This window comes from Ambystoma mexicanum, chromosome 4p (assembly GCF_040938575.1).
Source record: "Ambystoma mexicanum isolate Mex_15411 chromosome 4p, UKY_AmexF1_1, whole genome shotgun sequence".
Classification (NCBI taxonomy): Eukaryota; Metazoa; Chordata; class Amphibia; order Caudata; family Ambystomatidae; genus Ambystoma; species Ambystoma mexicanum.
Genome location: NC_090927.1, coordinates 570,110,204 through 570,128,733, shown reverse-complemented (window position 1 = coordinate 570,128,733; position 18,530 = coordinate 570,110,204). Strand labels below are relative to the sequence as shown.

Here is an 18,530-nt window from a genome sequence, read left to right as displayed (position 1 = left end):
CCTATATGAAGTCAAATGACCTGGAAATAAACATCAGTAAATCCAAAGTTGTCTCGATTGGTGGAAATAAAAAGCTGAAAGAGAAAAGATTCAATTGGAAAATAAGTGATGAAAAACTGGAAAAAGTCAAAGAAATAGCATATCTGGGGATCATATTTACCCAGTCTATTGCTGAAAGCAACTGGGAGCTAGAACTGTTCATGAAAGCGAAAAGATTAAGTACCTAAGTGGCAATTTTGAACTGACGATACAGAAGGTTTTCTATACTACCAGTAAGATCATTTTCAGTCCTTAAAGTAATGCCAGCCTTAACCTATGGAGTTGAGGCAGCCTTGAATGTACCCTGGCGAATTTGGACTAAACTGGAAAGTCCGTTTTGGAAGCGACTACTAAATCTCCCAAGATGTACACCTATGGCGGCAATAAGAGCTGAATTGGGACTGCAATCGCTCTACTCTGTCATAAGATGTAAATCGATGGCCCTACTAAGAAAAGTAATTTTGCCACAACCAATATCAGGCTATCAATTTCTAGCAAAGTGTGAACCTGGTAAAAGTGCAGATTTGCTGACCCTCTGGAAAAAGAAGTTGATAGAATAACTAGCAAACTTGGCTCCTCAGAAAATGAACTAATAAACAATCCAGAAAAAACTAAAACAGGGAAAAAACTCAAGATTGGATATTAACACGAGAACTATGATTACTATATAAATCGCAAAAGCCTGCTGCAATAGACCATCGTAAGAGGGGGTCCCTACCAGTGTACTTAGAGCAATCCTATGCAAGCATATTAGGGAAAGACTGATGAAAATAAGATTGGGAGTATATCTGACTAACACATACAGGTTTACTACAGGAAAGCGATGCGTTGAGAACGGTTCCTGTCGATTTTGTAATAACGTAACGGAATCCGAAACAACACAACATGTTCTTTTGGACTGCATTGGGGTGGCTAGTATAAGGATGAAAAGGCAGCATACATATCCGATGGAATTCCAATCATATGATATGGATGATTGGTGGTTGTACTTCATCCAAGGCAGGAACAAGGCAGCCATCATTTTACTAGATAAGCTCATGAAAGAGAAGGACCAAGTTATTTCACAAGGTGCCAACAGTGGCAGAGTGATTGAGAAAGTAAATGGACTGAAGTGAAGATTGTCTCATTGACAATTGAGTAACTGTTTTAGTGATGAGGATTGTGTAAACAGTTTCTCTTTCATTGTTAAACTAAAAACCCAATAAATACATAATTTAAAAAAATTACTAGCACAGACATGCTTGATGAATTGGTGGTCATTATTTTCCCAAATGACACAGACATTTGCATTACATCCTATATTCAGAACCCGCACATCATTCGACACTTAGCCCCGCCCACACCACTGACCCTCGCTACCCCCGTTGTCCCCAGGGTTACCCCAGTATATTTAGTCCATTAACAGCACTTAGTTTGCCCCAGTACACATCTGCATACACTACGGAGGGGAACAGTTACAAAAAGGAAGTTAAATACGCAGACAACACGTTTAACAAAGGGATCTTGGAAGGACAGGTGCCTGCTGAAAAATCTAGCAAACGAATTCCGTCGGAAAACGTGTGCACTCGCATTTGTAATTACGCAGACGGAAACAGTCTTTTTTCTCAATGAAAACAATTGTTTGGCCTTCGATAGCTGCCGCGCAGCGTGCCAATGGAAAACAGCCCTGCCATTGACTAGGAGCGACATACACACATTCTGGGAGACTTACGGGAGCAGCGGGAAAGGCTTGCGAAAGCTCATACGGCTCCTCGGGGGCCCAGCGTCCATGTTCCAGAGACCAGAGCACCTGGAAGGGGGAACAAACACACACATTGGTCCAGTTCTGCAACGGGGTTTCTAGCGTTCAGGTCCAATATACTAGAATGGTCAGATTTATTAAAAAGACACTCGTCATTGACTGATAAAAGGTTAAACTAAACAATACAACCAGTAGAAAGAAACACATAGATGCATTTAGTACAAGCGAACGTAGTACGGTTTCATTAATACCATTTCCCGACCAGTACCATCCGCCAAAGATTACCCTTCCAGCATTCTGAAAGGAGCGAAAAAAAAATGTACTATGATGCAAACACAACTGGAATATCGCTTCTCACATCTATAAGGCCAAACGGGTGCTTTTTACCATGATGACAAACTGTGTGCAAGGAAGTCAAGTTAAATCCCTTAGCTTAGCACTCATTGCACTACACTCACAAAGAGCACGTGCCACTGCTTCTAGCCTTCAGCTCCGTGATCTGCACCTTGCATCTGCTTCATGCACCCATGCCCTTTGCCAGAAGTCCAAGAAGTCACACCAAAACTTCACACATGTCGGCCTGCATGACCTTCGGCAGTTTAACTTAATATTTTTAGGTTTGTTTTACCTCAAAATGTCAACATGCACCCTATTAGAGCCACTACTCCGGATTACAAGTTTAACTTGAGAGACAGACTACCCTCTCTTCAGAGTGATCCATGGCAGTCCCCATTCTCGGCATCTGCTTTGGAGTGAGCTCTAAAGTTCTTGGAAAGAGAGAAAGGAGAAGGAAGAACAACGAATCAGAATGGCCAGAGCATAACATCATCAGTCTGTTGCTGGGGTTTGCAGGTGTTGAGAACAATGCCGCATCAAGCCTGAATGTCTCGGCCGAGGCAGATCCCTTGAGAATCAACAGAGGTTTCCAAATCCACCCAGAAAAGCGCTCCACCGGTTTCATAGCCCCGTCCCATAGGCACAATTCTAACATTGCATAGCACCCCCTCAGAGAGGGAAGCAGGTACAGCATCAGCGCTACACACAGTGCATGGCACCATCTCCCCCTTAATTTGCATATGGTTCATTGCTGGTCTCAGCCCATGACAAATTAGATTCTAATCAGATGCCTCGATAACGTAAGTAAAGGACTGTTCTTAGTCAAGAATTCTTTATCCACTTGGAGAGTTTAGCTTTGTGCTGGCTTATGTTCAAGTCATTACAATGCACAGCATTCAGAAAGGGCCCAGAAAGAACTTTGCAACCCCAAACAAATTTAGTCATTTAGACTGTGTCACCTGCATAAGCCTTCAAGTTAAGGCCTTGACTGCCCAATTTAGGAGGACTGTTTGTAGTGATGGTAGGCACATTTATAACGTAGATTTTAAATGTTGGGGTGAATCCCGTTGCACATTTCTATTGGTTTTAATTGAGCATTCCCATTTCCCATTGGAGCCAATGGAGACCTTTACATAGGCCGCAGAGTATGAAGACACTGAAATGCACGTGAGGAAATGGAGAATTGGCAAAATGATTCGACAAAAGATTTCGATTGGTGCAATTGAACACCTTGGATAGGTCCACAAAACATCAATAACGTTTCTAGTTTGTGCATCTCACACCTACCCACAAGTGCCACAATCATAGATACACCTATTTTTGTTCAATCTTTGAATTCCTCTGATACAATTTTCGCTAGTGCCTTGATAGCAACGCCCAGCAAGGTCAACATCTAGCAGTTTTTAGGGTCCTGCGTTTTTGGTGAATTGGATCGGTATGCTGCCCCTCTATGTTTCTTGCTGATTAGTGGGGTGGACGTAACTCAAAAAGCAAAGGTTCAAACTTAATTTATTCACAAACGGGAAAGTGGTTGTGACAAGTGCCTACAAGGATTATGGGTTTATGTACAATAGCACTGGAATTACCTCATTGTGACTGGCTTAGATCAACAGGGTCAGAATGGGTCAATACTAAACTGTCATGATTCATAATCTTGTGGGGATTTGGTCTTCCCCAGGTTTTCTCAGCCCCTGGGAGGCAGCAACCAACGGCTTGTCTCGGGTTAAAGTCACAGAGATTATAGCACCCAGCCACTTCCTTACCATAGGAACTCTTCACAGGGTTCTAGTGCCCAGCTGACTATTTGCAATCCACGCCAGGAGCGTAGTGCCTGGTACACTTCTTCATGATCCAGGGTTATAGTGCCCCAGTTCCTTTTCAGGGATAGAGTGCACATCCCACTTTTAAGGCATATAGTGCCCTTCTTACCCATAAGGGAATGAATATCAAGCCGAGTAGCATTTGCCAGGATTCAAAAAGGAGGTGGGGCGGGGGATGGGCAAGCATTGGACTTTTTTTAGCTTGTTTCACAGAAATATGGCCATTTGCTTCAGGATTTTTCCTACCTAGTGGTTGCACAAGCAATCCTGTCCCCTTCTGTGACGGCAACTTTGAATTGCATAACTTCTCTTGCATTTCTCTGCTCTTTGGCGCCTCCATCCTTGGTGGCCTCCTGCTTTCCACCAACATTCTCTCACAGCTTCCACCACATCTAACGTTGCTTTCGTTTGGCCCTCCCAATTGCTGTCCCTTCTCTAGTTACCTCTGATGGGACCACCATGATGCTATTATCTATGTGGGGCTATATAATTGGGTAAGCCGCCTCTTTAGCTCTTTATCTCTATTGCCAACAGACAAAGTCTACAAGTCTCCAAGAAGCTAAGAGACCCAGTGGTCATGTTTGTGTCCGCCAAACGCCCTGTTCACTTATTAGTTCTGTGTTGTCCTGCATCAATCTCCCAGCTCGGCTCCCCTATTCCTAACCACTTTCACTGTGCTTTGGTCCTGCTGACCCCAGCTCTTCCTGGACCTTGGAACTCTGTTACAATTGTGGTAGAAGTGTGTGGGATCCCAGCTCATGAGTCTACTACCCTTCTTGCCGTTGACTGGTGACACCGGATGTTAGAGAGCGTTTCAGTGGGCCATCTCATCCCACCTATGCCCTCTCTAACATACGTGGCCCCACAGGTGCTTGTCTTCAATCATAGAGTTCTTGAAAGTAATCAATTTTAATGCATAATGAACGCCTGGGTCTTCTGTGACACCGCCACTGCCCAGGTTCTTGGCGCTGAAGCTGCTGCATTACTTTATGGCATCTGTACATAGGAAGTGGGGATGACATAGTGGCCATTCAGCACAGGTGTAACTCTGCCTTCAGAGTCTGGGGCCACATCACATAAATCAGGGCAGCATGTTTGAAGTGGGATGGTGACTCTACAGCTGCCATCTTCCACTGCATCTAGGTAGATCACGGCTCTAGCTAGATTTCACTGGTCGTCTGGTTTTGGGGGTTACAGCGACCCCTCCTGGCCTTAGGATGAAGTTAGAGGTATGACGCTGTCACAAAGCTCTTTGGGACATTGACAGATGCGCTGTCTCCAGGTCACGGGCTTGCTACTAGATTTTATACTGTGATACTCGCGGCTGTGGCCTCTTAAGAATGGTATTCTGCATGCTCACAGACTATAGGCAGCCTACCTTTAGTGTTTGAATAGTAGAGATGCCACAGGGGCATCACTTGCTTATGCTTTTGTGGGGCCATCACGTGAACTGCAAGGATGCATGGGTCCTTCAATGGCGATTGCACTTAGACAGCTGTTGCAGGAATAACTGTCCGCCTGTTTTGACATGCACATTTACCTGCATGCACAACAGTTATAAGCCAACTTGTAAAAATGAAGTGATGAGCTCTTTACCCAAAATACCCTACTGCTGAAAATCGGACAGTAATGTTTGTAGCTCAAGACTATTGTGGTGACATGTACATGGATGACAGAGAAATGAATAAACATGATTGTACAAAAGGGCTAAAGATCCACACACCAACGCTTTTAAGCCCTCACCATGAAATACCAAAATAGTTCTTACCTTTTCGTGCCACTGAGATAGCCAAAACCACCACTCACATGTTACTCCATCGGCTAACCACAGAACCATAGACTGGACTCTTTTGAAGTGCAAGGACGGTACAAAGTGACCATAATTTGCTGTCTATAACCTGGTCTGCTTGGCGTAGCCAAAACCCTGAGTGGAAGAGCGAAATTGAATCCAACTGCCAACAAACACGGCTTAAGCTATCTTCCGCTTCTATCATCATTTTGGCAAAAAAATACAAACAGCAGTTTAAGACCAATATAGACAGTGGCAATGAGTCAACCGTAGACTACCAACCTCTACTTATGAAACATTGCATGCCAACTAAATCTGGGCAAGGAAAAGGCCAACATGTCTACAACACCGACCAGGTTGAACGTTGTCGCAAGTTAAGACAACTCAGAAGATGTACTTTGAAATCGAATACACCGGAGATGTGGTCCCAATATGTGACCGAACAAAAGCTCTACTCCTCCTGGCTAAAATTTCATAGAATCACCTTGTACCAACAAGATGCAGAATGTATGCTTCAGATCATTGCACAAAAAAACCAAAGGAATTTTGGTCGCTAGTAAGGTACTCTGGCCCTCAAACGAACAAAACTTTAATCAACACTGTAAGTGAAGAGAAGTGGGTGCTTCACTTTAAGAATCTATTTGCTCAAATCTCAAATGCTGTGACCTTGTCCAACGAGTTCTCTGCGCATCCCTGGGAAGACGTAACAGATAAGGAAGATATCCTGAGGAAAATCCGTAAGCTAAAAGTCTCGAGAGCACCGGGCCCTGACGGCCTTACCAACTTTGACCTGAAGCAATATCCAGAGGAATGGGCATTGATAATTACTGACATTTTTGCACGCTGTATTGAACTCAAAACTATTCCCTCGTCATGGAAAACGGTGGTAGGGGTGCCCATTTTTAAAAAAGGCTTGAGAGAAGATCCACCTAACTATCGGCCAATAGCCCTTTTGGATATCATTGGCAAGGTCTTTGCGTCGTTGCAGCTTGGAAAAATCCAACAATGGGCCAAATCGTCAGCCAGCGCGGACCCGCTCCAAACTGTTTTTTTGAAAAACACCAATACATCGGCCAACATTATGTCTCTAAACATCTTGAAAAGCAAAGTTCGAATGGGCGGCCCGCGAGTTTACCTCGCTTTTGAGGATCTAACTCAAGCTTTCGATCGGATCGACCGCCAAAAGCTATGGGAGAAATTAGTGGGTTGGAATTGCCCAATATCCATCTTGGCACCTATTAGAGCTCTCCATACAGGAACCACTATGTGAGTCCGTTTGAGTCAGAATGGTCTGTTATCTGCAGAGATTCCATCTTTCAGAGGGGTAAAACAGGGCTGCCCTCTGGCTCCTGCACTTTTCACAGCCTTTCTGGGAGACTATAAGGACTTGGCGCAGCAAGTTTGGGCTTTTCCCCCTAAAATTGGCTCATCGGAGATCCTGTACTTAATGTACGTGGACGACGTGATCCTAATCGAAGCCATAAAAGGGACCTGCCCTCAACTAACTGCCTGGTGTGACAGAAATAGAGCCCTGTTGGTTTCAATAACGTGCACAGAAGAAGAGCTGATGGCTAATCCTCTGAGGATTAAGGCAAAGATGGAGGATTTAGATTGGATCAAAACCCTCGATCAGGCGGCCTCAAATAAACTTCTGGCGCATCTTCCTCTCATAGTTTGCAAAAGAAAAGAAGTTGCGGAATATGTAAAAAAAATTCACGAATAAGACCCTGAGAAGCACCTTCCTCAGGCCACGTCTCAATCTTTTACCCACAGGGGAAATTTTGAAAATTCGCTCCCAAGTGGCAACAAACGTATGCAGACTATGCCCAGACAGCAAACAACCGGAAACTATACACCACTTAATGATGGAATGCCCAGCAACGTTCATTCTCAGACAGTCTTATCTGTCGCCACTGTTCCTGGACAGTGATTTTCGGGAGAAGGACCTCTGGTGGACCCGCCTTTTGTCAGGCGATATCAAATGGACAATCGCAGCGGTCAAAAAATTATAAAATTGGCTATGGACAAAATCGCAGATCTAGAAACAAGTGATGACAAGTAACATCTAAATCAAAAACAGAACTTTCTGCGGAAATCTTAAAACTTAATTTCGCCTTTTTCATCACCTTCAACGTCTTGTAAAAGCCTTAATTGGCTCTAAAACAAGTAAATAAAAAAATAAATACATAAAAACACCCAATGCATGTGTGTGTCCTGCAATTATTTAATGCACCCACTAATCAAATCTTCAAAGGTCAACAGTGGTCTCTGGACAGAAGGAGCAAATATTAGCACCTATAGGTGAGCATCTGGCCCGTCAGGCAGCTGAGGACACGCCCACATTCTCTCTGCCACCAGCACGTCTCTCACGGGTACCTGTCATTGTTGTTTCAACCCGGGTGCCCCAGGCTTCTAGTCCCCTCACCGACCCACCAAAGGGCAACCCAAACGCCCCCATAGAATCCCGCAGCACCCCTGCTCCCTCGCCCCACTTACCCACACTTGCTGCTGCAGCTGTACTCCTTCCTGGTGGCTGCCATGGAAATAGAAAATGGCCGCAGTCGCTTTACTATTTTCCATCACAGCCATCTAGGTTTGCAGTTTTCTTTTATTGAAGGGGAATTGGGGCTGCGTTAAAGTCATGAATGTAATTTCGCTTAAATAAACGTAGCGACCGGGATTTAATTCTAGGGTGCTAATATCAATAAACACCACAATGTGGAGTGGACAGGGCCGATAACGTCCCTGATCCCCTGCAAAGGATATCGCTGCGTTCGAATCCACCTCGCTCAGGCTGGTGGGACATTACCGACCGTGCCCACCCCACATAGCAATGCGTATCGCTATATTGGACCTCCTGAGTCAGTAGAAGTATCTCAGGGAAATTGTAAACCTCTCTTCAGCCAGAACTGCTGTGGTGATGTTCCAAGGCATGGAGGCAAGACGGCTGTGCACCGGCAATGCCACTAAAAGCTGCCCAAGACCAGCCCCCACTTGGTTCTGAGATCAACCCTTGGCAATCTGGGCCAAAGTTCATCCTTTATAATCAATCCAGCAGTTCTGCCATGCTGCAGGATTAGGTATCAAGCTTGCAGCCAGAGAGGCCCACATCAACTCAGATTACACAAACACACCAATGCTTTAAAAAATGCTGAACTGAACAACACTGGCCCTCTTGCAAATTCCAGCTTCCCCATGACCACACTGTCATCCTGGGCAACTCGCTTATCTGGCAGAATGTAGGAGTGCATAAGGCGGGGACTCCACTAGAAACCTGGGACATTTTTTCAGCTTGGAAGTGTTAAGCAGCAGTTCAACTATGCACAAGTCTACTCACTTTTTTGCAGGCACATGCATACACAGCCATTTTGCAATCAGAAAATATCTGGATAGATAACGTGCAAGGACTTGAGGTGGGGGAGCCAGAGCCGCCTTGAGGCTGGTTTCTGGCAAAGCTTGTGTGCCCGTGTGGAACAAGAGCTCAGCTGGCGACAAGCATCACCTCATCCTCCTTTACATTCACAGAGTAAATGAAAGCGACAGTTCAAAGAACGGCATCCAATCATCTACTTGCACAGAGTACTTTGTTTATCTCTTGCCAGGAGTCGCATTATGTTGCAAAGCTAAAGATGCAATGGGAGCAGGGGTGCTCTAAAACCTGCAAAATTGCACACTGCGCAAATGCAAGACCTGGCTTCCAAGTTTGACCAAATTATGCAATCCTGGGCAAATCGCTTTCCAAATGGGTCAGTTCCGCTGGCTGCAACACTTAGGATCAATTGGAAGTGATTGTGTTAAATGTGTACTACATAAAATGCCACGCACATACAGCATATTAAACTACAGTATTTACTCGAAAGGCAATCAAAATATTCATCATTAATGTGTACACCAGTTGCTGAAGTGTTACGTAACCTACTCAATGTTCGGCCACTGACGAGCCATGTTTCTCTCCTTACGGAAACGTGAAATAGATGATGTACTACACTGTTTGGTTGGCAGGAGGCCTTGTGTGGTGCATTTTCTTTTTCTGTACACGGATCCTGCCAAGAAAATGTATTTTACTGTTCTTGAAACCACGGAATAAGGGAAATGGCCATTGGGGTTGCTGCATACTACACAGTTTGTGAATGAGGCAGTGGGAGGTTAAACTGATCTTGGGCAATGGAGCTACTTGCCTAGACATTACCTTCCCACCTGCCACATGGCCCTTTAGTTTTTATCCTCAATCTCCCACCATCCAGGACATGTGGGTGCTGCCTGTTGCCCCGATGTGTGCCTTCTGTAAGACTGGGGATCACTCCCCACAGGTTTAAACCCAGCGGAAGCTGTGCACAATAACCAGCTCCAGGTCTGTGTGAAACAATGACTACAAATAGCTGACCTTTTCATGCAGTTTTGTTGTGTGTCTGTCTTGAAAATACAGTTGCCAAACACAGGGGCTTGTTTAGGCAGACATCACTTTTAATTCTGATACATTCCATTCAGGGTGCTGAAAATGAAGCTATAATTATTCTCCTTGTTGAACGTAAGGTTTTATATATCTGTCAGGTTGGTTGATATTGTGATTTGTGCACTAAGTCATCTTTAAGTAACAGAACATTATTTAATGTCCTTAAAACTGCACATTAATACACATTTATATCAGCTACAAATGAAAAGATTATGTCCAAGTGTCTAAAACGCAGGCTTGGATCAAATCCCATCTTGCAGAATGTGTGTGATCCTGGACAAATAATGAAATATCACTGTGCCGCATCTTCGAAAATGTGGATGCCAGGCATATGTTTTCTGTTATGGGGGCAGGGAGGCAGGACATCAAGCATATGTTTTTTTGTGGGGTGCTGAGTAGAATATAGCAATTAACTGATTTTTGTTGTAGGGGTTGAGGAAGTAGCATGATGGGTATGGGTTTTGTGTTTGTGGCTCAAAAGCCAGAGGGCAAGATAGGCCTCTTTTGCTTGCGCGACTCACATTTGTCTCTTTGAGCCAAGCTAGGCCCCCAGTGGCTTGGCTCTGGCTCAGCTCTACCCATGAATTCTGTGGCTTGCTCACCTCTGGCAAGGACACGTGTTCCATACTCAGATATCATGTGGAAACACAAATTGGCCACATCTTTCTCTTCTCACCCCGCTCATGGTGCTTTGGGGTCCCCCCACCTTTGTAATAGCACTTAAAACTCTGCTTAAGCCATCTATTATATATTAAAATACATGGGATCAATGTATCTTTGTTTGCACGACATTTGGAACCTTCATCATCTATCATGTGTCCTAAAATTGCAAGCAATGGCAACATAAGGCCTGAGTTAATTTCCTACCAACGACTTAAGTATTTGGTTTGAAAACCACAAAGCACATCAGCTGTTAGACTAGTTAGAGTTCAGTCTTCCGGCTTCAAAACATCTGCGACATCTTGTTTGCAAAACCTCCTGGCACTTAATTTCAGGAACAGTTCATAAGATGTCATGGAGATTTTGGAAAATTCATACAGCTTCTTCCGAATTTCAAAGCAGAGAGTGAACTGAGGATCAGAGGATATAGGGATTTACAAATAAAAAATAAATAAATACAGCTAAGCAAATTACCCATTTCTCTAACATGAATATTTTATTAAGCACTACATATTCGTCTCATCACCCTAGTTATTTTTTAAAGAAGCAAAAACAAAATATGTGCTATATACGACAAGCATCGATGCTATGATAGGCTGTGGTGCAAGATGGGTCTGCATTTTCATGACTGGGCAAGTGAAAAATCCATCCAGTATCATTTTAAACATGTTATGCGGATGAGAATGACACATCTAAAATTCAACAAAATGACTGTTTTATGAAAGAGAGATTAGAAGTGAACGAAAATAAAGTTGTACAGCTAAAAGTCACCACTGAATGTTAAAAATTCCACAATTCATACGAGTTTTTAGAAATGTATCAGAGTATTCAAATTCGAAACAAATTCGTACAAGACAGAGAAAGGGAAGATGGATGGGGGTGGGGAGAAGGGACGGCTCTATGATAAGGAACGGGACTTTTAGCTTACAGGAAGCAACGGTTTGACATTTATTTTATTTGAATTTATAAAGCGCCCAGCGGCATCGTGGCGTTGTTACAGCAAGTTACTTAGTACAGTAGGACAGGTAATACATAGGCAGTGACGAAGTTGGTACATGTTCAGTGACAGTGTTGAGGAAGAGTTCCAGGGGTTACAGTGGAACAGGGTGGAGAAAGTACATTTGTAAAAGGTGTTAGTTAAATAACTTTGTTTTTAGCAGCAGGTTTCTGAACACTGTAAGAGAGTCTTCGCTTCTTAGGCTGAGAGGTAGTGCGTTCCAGGCTATTGGGACTAATACTTCAAAGCTAGTGTTTCCAGCTTTAGCTCTGTTGAATGCAGGGACCGAGAGTAGGTGGGAGTATTGGTCACGTTTAGGTCTGTGGGCTGGAGTCTGGTGTATTCTGTCTACTAGGTAGGCTAGGGCGATCTTGGCAAGGCACTTATGTGTGATGGTCAAGGCTTTGAATGTTATGCCTTCTCTGATTGGGAGTCAATGGGCATCCTTTCTTGCCTGGGAGATGTGCTCTCTCTTGGGGATGCCGAGGGCGGCTCTGAGGGCGTTGTTTTGTGCAATCTGTAGTCTGTTAATGTTATTGGCATAAGTGTCTATGAGAAGGATGTTACATTAGTCAAGGTTTGCTCCAATTGTGGCTCCCGCCATGTTCCCCCAAGCCTCCCGTCCCTTCTCCTGAGTTCTGCGTTCTTTTCCCCCGCCCCCATCCCACTTACCTGATAGGTTAATTGCCACCACTGCTGCCGCTTAATGTCCCTGCTGGCTACCATGGAAATGGAAGAGAGCCTTCCAAATCTACGGCGGCCATCTTGAGTAACTATTTGGTTTGAATGAACAGGATGCTGCGAGGTGTTCCGTTCATTCAAACAAAATGCATTGCTGCTAGCACCCCTGGTTTCCGGATTACAAACCTGGGGTGCTAATATGAATGAGGCCCACGCTGGCAGGGCTAGATCAGGTGGTAACAGCACCAGGGGGGCCCATCATTAAGGCCATTGCTGCGCTCAGGCCTGTAACTTGTGCCCCAGACATTACCATCCTATCCACCTGCCGTCTTGGGTCTTGTTGCTTAAATATGTCATTCTTTCTTTGCGACAAGCACGCACATTGGTTTTTTTGTAATCCGATGCATGTAGACACTTGATCCTTGCATAACACTTACGTCATTTGTCTGCTTCACTTGGGAGGTTCGCCACCAAAGTGGGATATTACCCAAAGTTCCTGTTTAGCTTCTGTCCAATTCATTTATAACTCTAAGTTTCTGATTACTTTGCTTTCTTTTTAAGATTGTAGATAGTATGTGGGTTCTTTGCACACCTTCATTATCATCATTCTGTTGCTTATCATAAATTTCATCAAGTGGTGACTGAGTGTAAAAATAATGATTAACCATAATGTACCACCAGCCCTCAGACCTGGACAATAGGAAATCTCAAAGCAAGCTTTGTGCTTAGAGCTGGGAATTGCATTGGGGAAAATGTGCAGCCATCATCATGTACATGTTGGCAGAACGTTGGTCTACGGATCACGCACAGTCCGGAGCAATGAAGCGGTTCCGCAGCAATTTCAGTGAACGCTGAGCGGGATTCGTGAAGCGGGAAGGCTGTGACTGCTGGTGCAAGTGGGCATTTTCTCCAGGATACCGGGAACGTTTCTGCAAGTCCCTGGAGCGTCCGACTTCGTCTTGTCCCTTGTCATTTTTCTGAGCAGGAACCGGGAAGGCACTGACTGCCGAGCTGCAAGAGCAGCAACAATCCGTCTACTCTTGGCTGGCATAGTACACAATTTGCATTTTCTTCGGGATACCGTGAACGTTCCTGCAAGACACCAGTTTCAAAAGGGGCAGGACTATACTCCACTGCCCCCTCCTCCAGAGGCAGGAGCCTCCTTCTGCCCTCCTGTATCAAAAGGACTACAAGCTGCAATGGACGCCATATGCTGCTGCCTGCAGCCCAACGACGTGATCGCTTTGCTTGCTGCATGGGTAAGCCACAACACCCCCTCTGAAGCAGCCCCCACCTACCCAAGAGTGGCACAAAACAGCATCCAAACTCTAATCAGCAGGATACGCTGTAACGGCAGCCATTGACCACGAGCAGTAGATCCCTGCAATGGCGGCACACTCATTTGATTAAGCATCATGTTGCTAAGCATCGTTTGTCTCCAGAGGATTGGCTCCCGACTGCCATTTCTGTACACACGGCAGACCAGAAGGCGTGAGCCGGGCTTCCTGCACCAAGGGCTTACACTAAGGGCATCACCTGTCCGAGCTGAAAATAACCTAGGGCCTAGAATGCTGTCCTCCTCCTTTAAGGCAAGGTAAGCCTAAAGATTCTCATTAGAGTCAGACTTTCTAACTCGCGCTCCAAGTCTCTGCACTCGCTATTATTGACACCACATCTACTGTAGCACTCGATCGTAGACTAAACCCTCACATTGCCGCGGAAATCTCAGCGGAATTGAGCTCATTTTTTGCCATGACTGTGCATACTCAGATTTAAGCCTACCCAGGTATATCATTGTGTAATGTTCCTTTTTGTCTATCATAGCTGAGCTAGCCAGAAAGAGTCTAACTGTTAAAAGTTACATGTGCTTTGTAATTAGACTGTCGTTGCCTCAATTATACAGTTATAACCTAACTAGCATTACGAAGACTGCCTGCATTCATCCTGCATCACAGCAATCATCTATTATGTAATAACCTATTTACACATCTTATGCATGTCCCAAATTAGCCTAACGCTCTGTTACAGAGTGTGCCTACTTGCCTATATTGCCACTTATATGCATTTTCTGAACTAGCCACTCGTATAACCCATAGCTATGTTTGTCTGACAAAGGGAATTCTCCCAATGAATATGCTTTTCAAACACTGCCGCTTATTCTGATCTATCCTCCCAACAGTGTAACACCTCCCATGCCAGCACTTTTCTGTTTTTTATTCAAAAAGTACCGCCCACCTCAACTATACCTTGCATACTCGATTTGGCCCACTGCATTCTCTCCAAACAGCGCCGCCCACGGAAATGACTGTTGCCCAAATTGCAGTGCCTTAAACTTGAACCATTGCTGATAGCCAGACTAACAGCCCACACTCATCTAATCCCACAGCACCCACGGCCAACATGTCTCACAAACTCCCACTCTCCCACAGCATACTGCCCACGCTTTTCCTTCCAGCACTTAAAATAGCCTCACCTACCACAAGAGTGATACAAACCGACTCAGTCCACATGCGGAACTACACTCTGCCGCTATCCCACAATGTATCACCCTTACCTGCCCTTCCAACACTATCCATAGGCTCATCAACCAGGAGTTCTACACCTACTTGCCCAGCTCCCATGCTACACAGTACCTCCCACAGCATACAAACGAAAACCCACACTATGCCACTCCACCTGAGAAATCAAAGGGTAGGCACCTGATCACACTGCCTCTCAGCCAACACTAAAACATACCCTGACAAGTCAACCCCGCATACACCATCACCGAAGGTCCTCCCACAGAAAAAAAAAAACATAGTAAAACCGCCACTCTCACCAGCATCCCTCCTAAAACAAAACTAGTGACAAATCGAAAAACACATCTCCAATGCGCATTCATTAATGCACACTCCATCTCAGCGCACACAATGGAGATCCACGATCTCATCTCCAACTTAAACCTAGACATCCTAGCCATTACAGAGACCTGGCTACATGCAGCTTCTGGTCTGGCAAACCCTACCACCAGGCTACATCATCCTACGCCAAGACAGAACCTCCAGTAAATTTTTATCCCTCAACGCCAGACAACTAAAAACTACTGAAGCTGACAACTATGACATGCTATCAGTACAAATATCCCCATCTCCAAACAACACCATAACACTCCACACTGTATATCGGCCCCCAGGCCCCACACCAGACTTCTAATCCAACATCATCCATACATTAGGAGCTAACCCTAAAGGAAATACAAGAGCCATCCTTCTAGGCGACCTTATCTTCGGCTACAAAGACCCCAAAGACAAGAAAGGCTCTGCCCTCTCTAAAGCTCTCCTGGACTTAGGATTCTCTCAGCTAGTCAATGACCCCACCCACATCAAAGGTCATATATTGGATTGGATAGCGGATCACAACTGCGCAGTAGACATAAGTTCCAATACCCCATGCCCATGGACCGATCACCATCTACTGCACTTCTTCATACCCTCCAAAACAGCTGCCAACCCAAGCTCACCTGCACCAGCCACTAAGGCTAGATCCAAGAAACTACTCACCGCAGAAAGAATTATCCCCCTCCACGACACCTCGGTGCTTGCCCACCCAAACTCCCACGATCCTACAGAACTAGTAGAGATCTACAATACCACTCTGAAAAAGGTACTAGACACCATAGCCCCATTGGAACGCAAAAAAGCCAAGCACATTCTACATGTGAACTCTTGGTTCACACAAGAACTCTCAGACACCCGCACTGCTAAAAGAGCAGCACTAACTGCATGGCAAACTAACCCTTCTACCATCACAAGACACACATATATCACAATTGCCAAACAATATAAACATGCCATCGCCAATGCCAAAGCTGTCACATACAATTCTAGAATCCAGAAAGCCAACTCCCAATCAAGAGTTATTCGCCATTTACAAATAACTGTCCATCCCTCCCACATCCACACAACCTACAGGAAAAAACGAAACATGGTGCAACAACATCCAACATGCCATGTTAAACAAAATCACAACTCTCCAAAACAAAATCAAGACTCAATACGACAAACTGCCCAAGACCACTCCGCCCTCATCAGAGCCATCAACCCTCCAGATGGTCCAAGACCCTCCACACTCCACAAACAAGCCTGCACTCTTTTCATTCAGGAAAGTAACAATCCCTGAAGTCTTACTAATCATGAAACGCATCAAACCTTCGCTATTTAAAGGAGACATTTGCCCAGCCAATCTAATTAAAGATTGTGAAGCTGCCCTGGCCCCATTTGTCACCTCTTTCATAAATGCCTCCTTCGCCAACAGCACTGTCCCATCAGCCCTTTAAGAAGCGTGGGTTCGAAACACTATTAAAGAAACCTACCTTAGACCCAGATTCCCCTAACAACTACCGTCCAATCAGTACCGTACCATTTCTGCTAAAGATATTGGACAGAGCTGCCTATATACAGATACAGTCGTACCTGGAAACCCACAACATATTAGGCAAAAGGCAATCTGGTTTCCGCCCTCGTCACAGCACTGAATCAGCCCTACTAGACCTCAAGAACCAACTAATAGAAGCCATGGAGAAAGGTAAATCATCACTCCTCCTATTCTTGGATCTCTCTGCTGCCTTTGACTTGGTTGACCACAAGATCTTATGTAAACATCTAGCGGACAATGCCCAATTCTCCCAAGAGGCCACCGCCTGGATCACTTCCTTCTTGAAGGGCCGAGCTATGCAGGTCTTTTCGGACCAAGCCTCAGCTTCTCCAACTCCGATTGAATGCGGAGTACCACAAGGATCCTGTACAGCCCCCACCCTTTACAACCTCTTTACCCTCCCACTTTTCAGAGACCTAGAAGACTTCGGCATAACTTTCACAAACTATGCCGATGACACAAATTCTTCTCCCTCTAACAGGAAACTACGAACTGGCAGGCGGGTGAAGCAGACATCTGGCTGCTCAGAATACATGCTGACGTTGTGGGCTTCAGCCTGCGATCCGAGCAACCCGATTGGTTGCTTCCCGTGCCCCAGGTGATATTGACAAATTAGCACATAAAATGCCAGTCACAATGAGCCACAACATTACATGAGAGTTTCAAATCCCAGATAATGTGCTGCAACATTCTAATTGGTAAAACAGTGTTCACATCCACCTGGAATAGAATAAAATTAACTCCTAAAATATGTTTAAATCTCTTTTTAAACACTGGTAAACGTTCTAGTATGTATTTTAAATACAGTCTGTTTAATTTGAGACGTATCCTGAAACCCAAAAATACAGAAACTAGTAAACAACCATGGATTGATTTGGAGATAAAATACTGCACTGATAATTTGAATATTCACCCTTAAATCAGTGTGTAAATTAAATTTGATTTTAATTGAATTATGTTGCAGTGGATTTGTTTACATTAGATGCTGCCTATTTTAGAATGTAATTAACTGTACAGTTAGCAATCCCGATGCATCCCTATTTCCAAGGGACATGGCTCGGAGGATTACGATTCACTTGAATATTTATTCAATTATTACACTAATGTGTATCCTAATAATGTCAATATAATTCAAATAACAGGCCATTATGTGCTTCATTCTTTTGGGCAAGATAAACAAGTTTGAGACAAATGATATAATGTTTGCTTAGAACTTGAAGTATCTGTACCATATCCCCTGAATCTCATAAGCTCCCAGGGCGGGGGAGCAGCCAATCAGGTTCCTTGGATTGCGGGCTGAAACCGCTAATCTCAGCCGCATTCCATGGTACCTGGAGGTTGCTTTCCCTCACCCTCCCATATCTTTAATATTTTTTAATGTTTATGTTTCCTCCACCCACTCCAACCCCCCGCCCCACTTACCTGTTTTCTGCGGTGGCGACAGCTCCTCTGCCACCTCTGCACTTCTGCTCCCGATCCGATGCTGCCGTGGAAGTCCTGCCTTACATATCCACGGTGGCCATCTTGGGACAGTATTTTCATTCATTGAACAAGATGCAAGCCACGTCCCGTTCAATGAATGAAAATAACACCCCAGGTAG

The 18,530-nt window shown here is 44.7% G+C and overlaps 1 protein-coding gene across 1 annotated transcript in view; it reads right to left on the bottom strand.

Annotated features, from left to right (window-relative positions):
- MCPH1 (microcephalin 1) overlaps positions 1–18,530 on the bottom strand; it is a 2,120,508-nt gene that overhangs the window by 950,641 nt on the left and 1,151,337 nt on the right. The window contains exon 12 of the mRNA XM_069606102.1: positions 1,751–1,828. Within this exon, the coding sequence (XP_069462203.1) occupies positions 1,751–1,828 (78 nt within the window). The remainder of the gene's footprint in view (positions 1–1,750; positions 1,829–18,530) is intronic.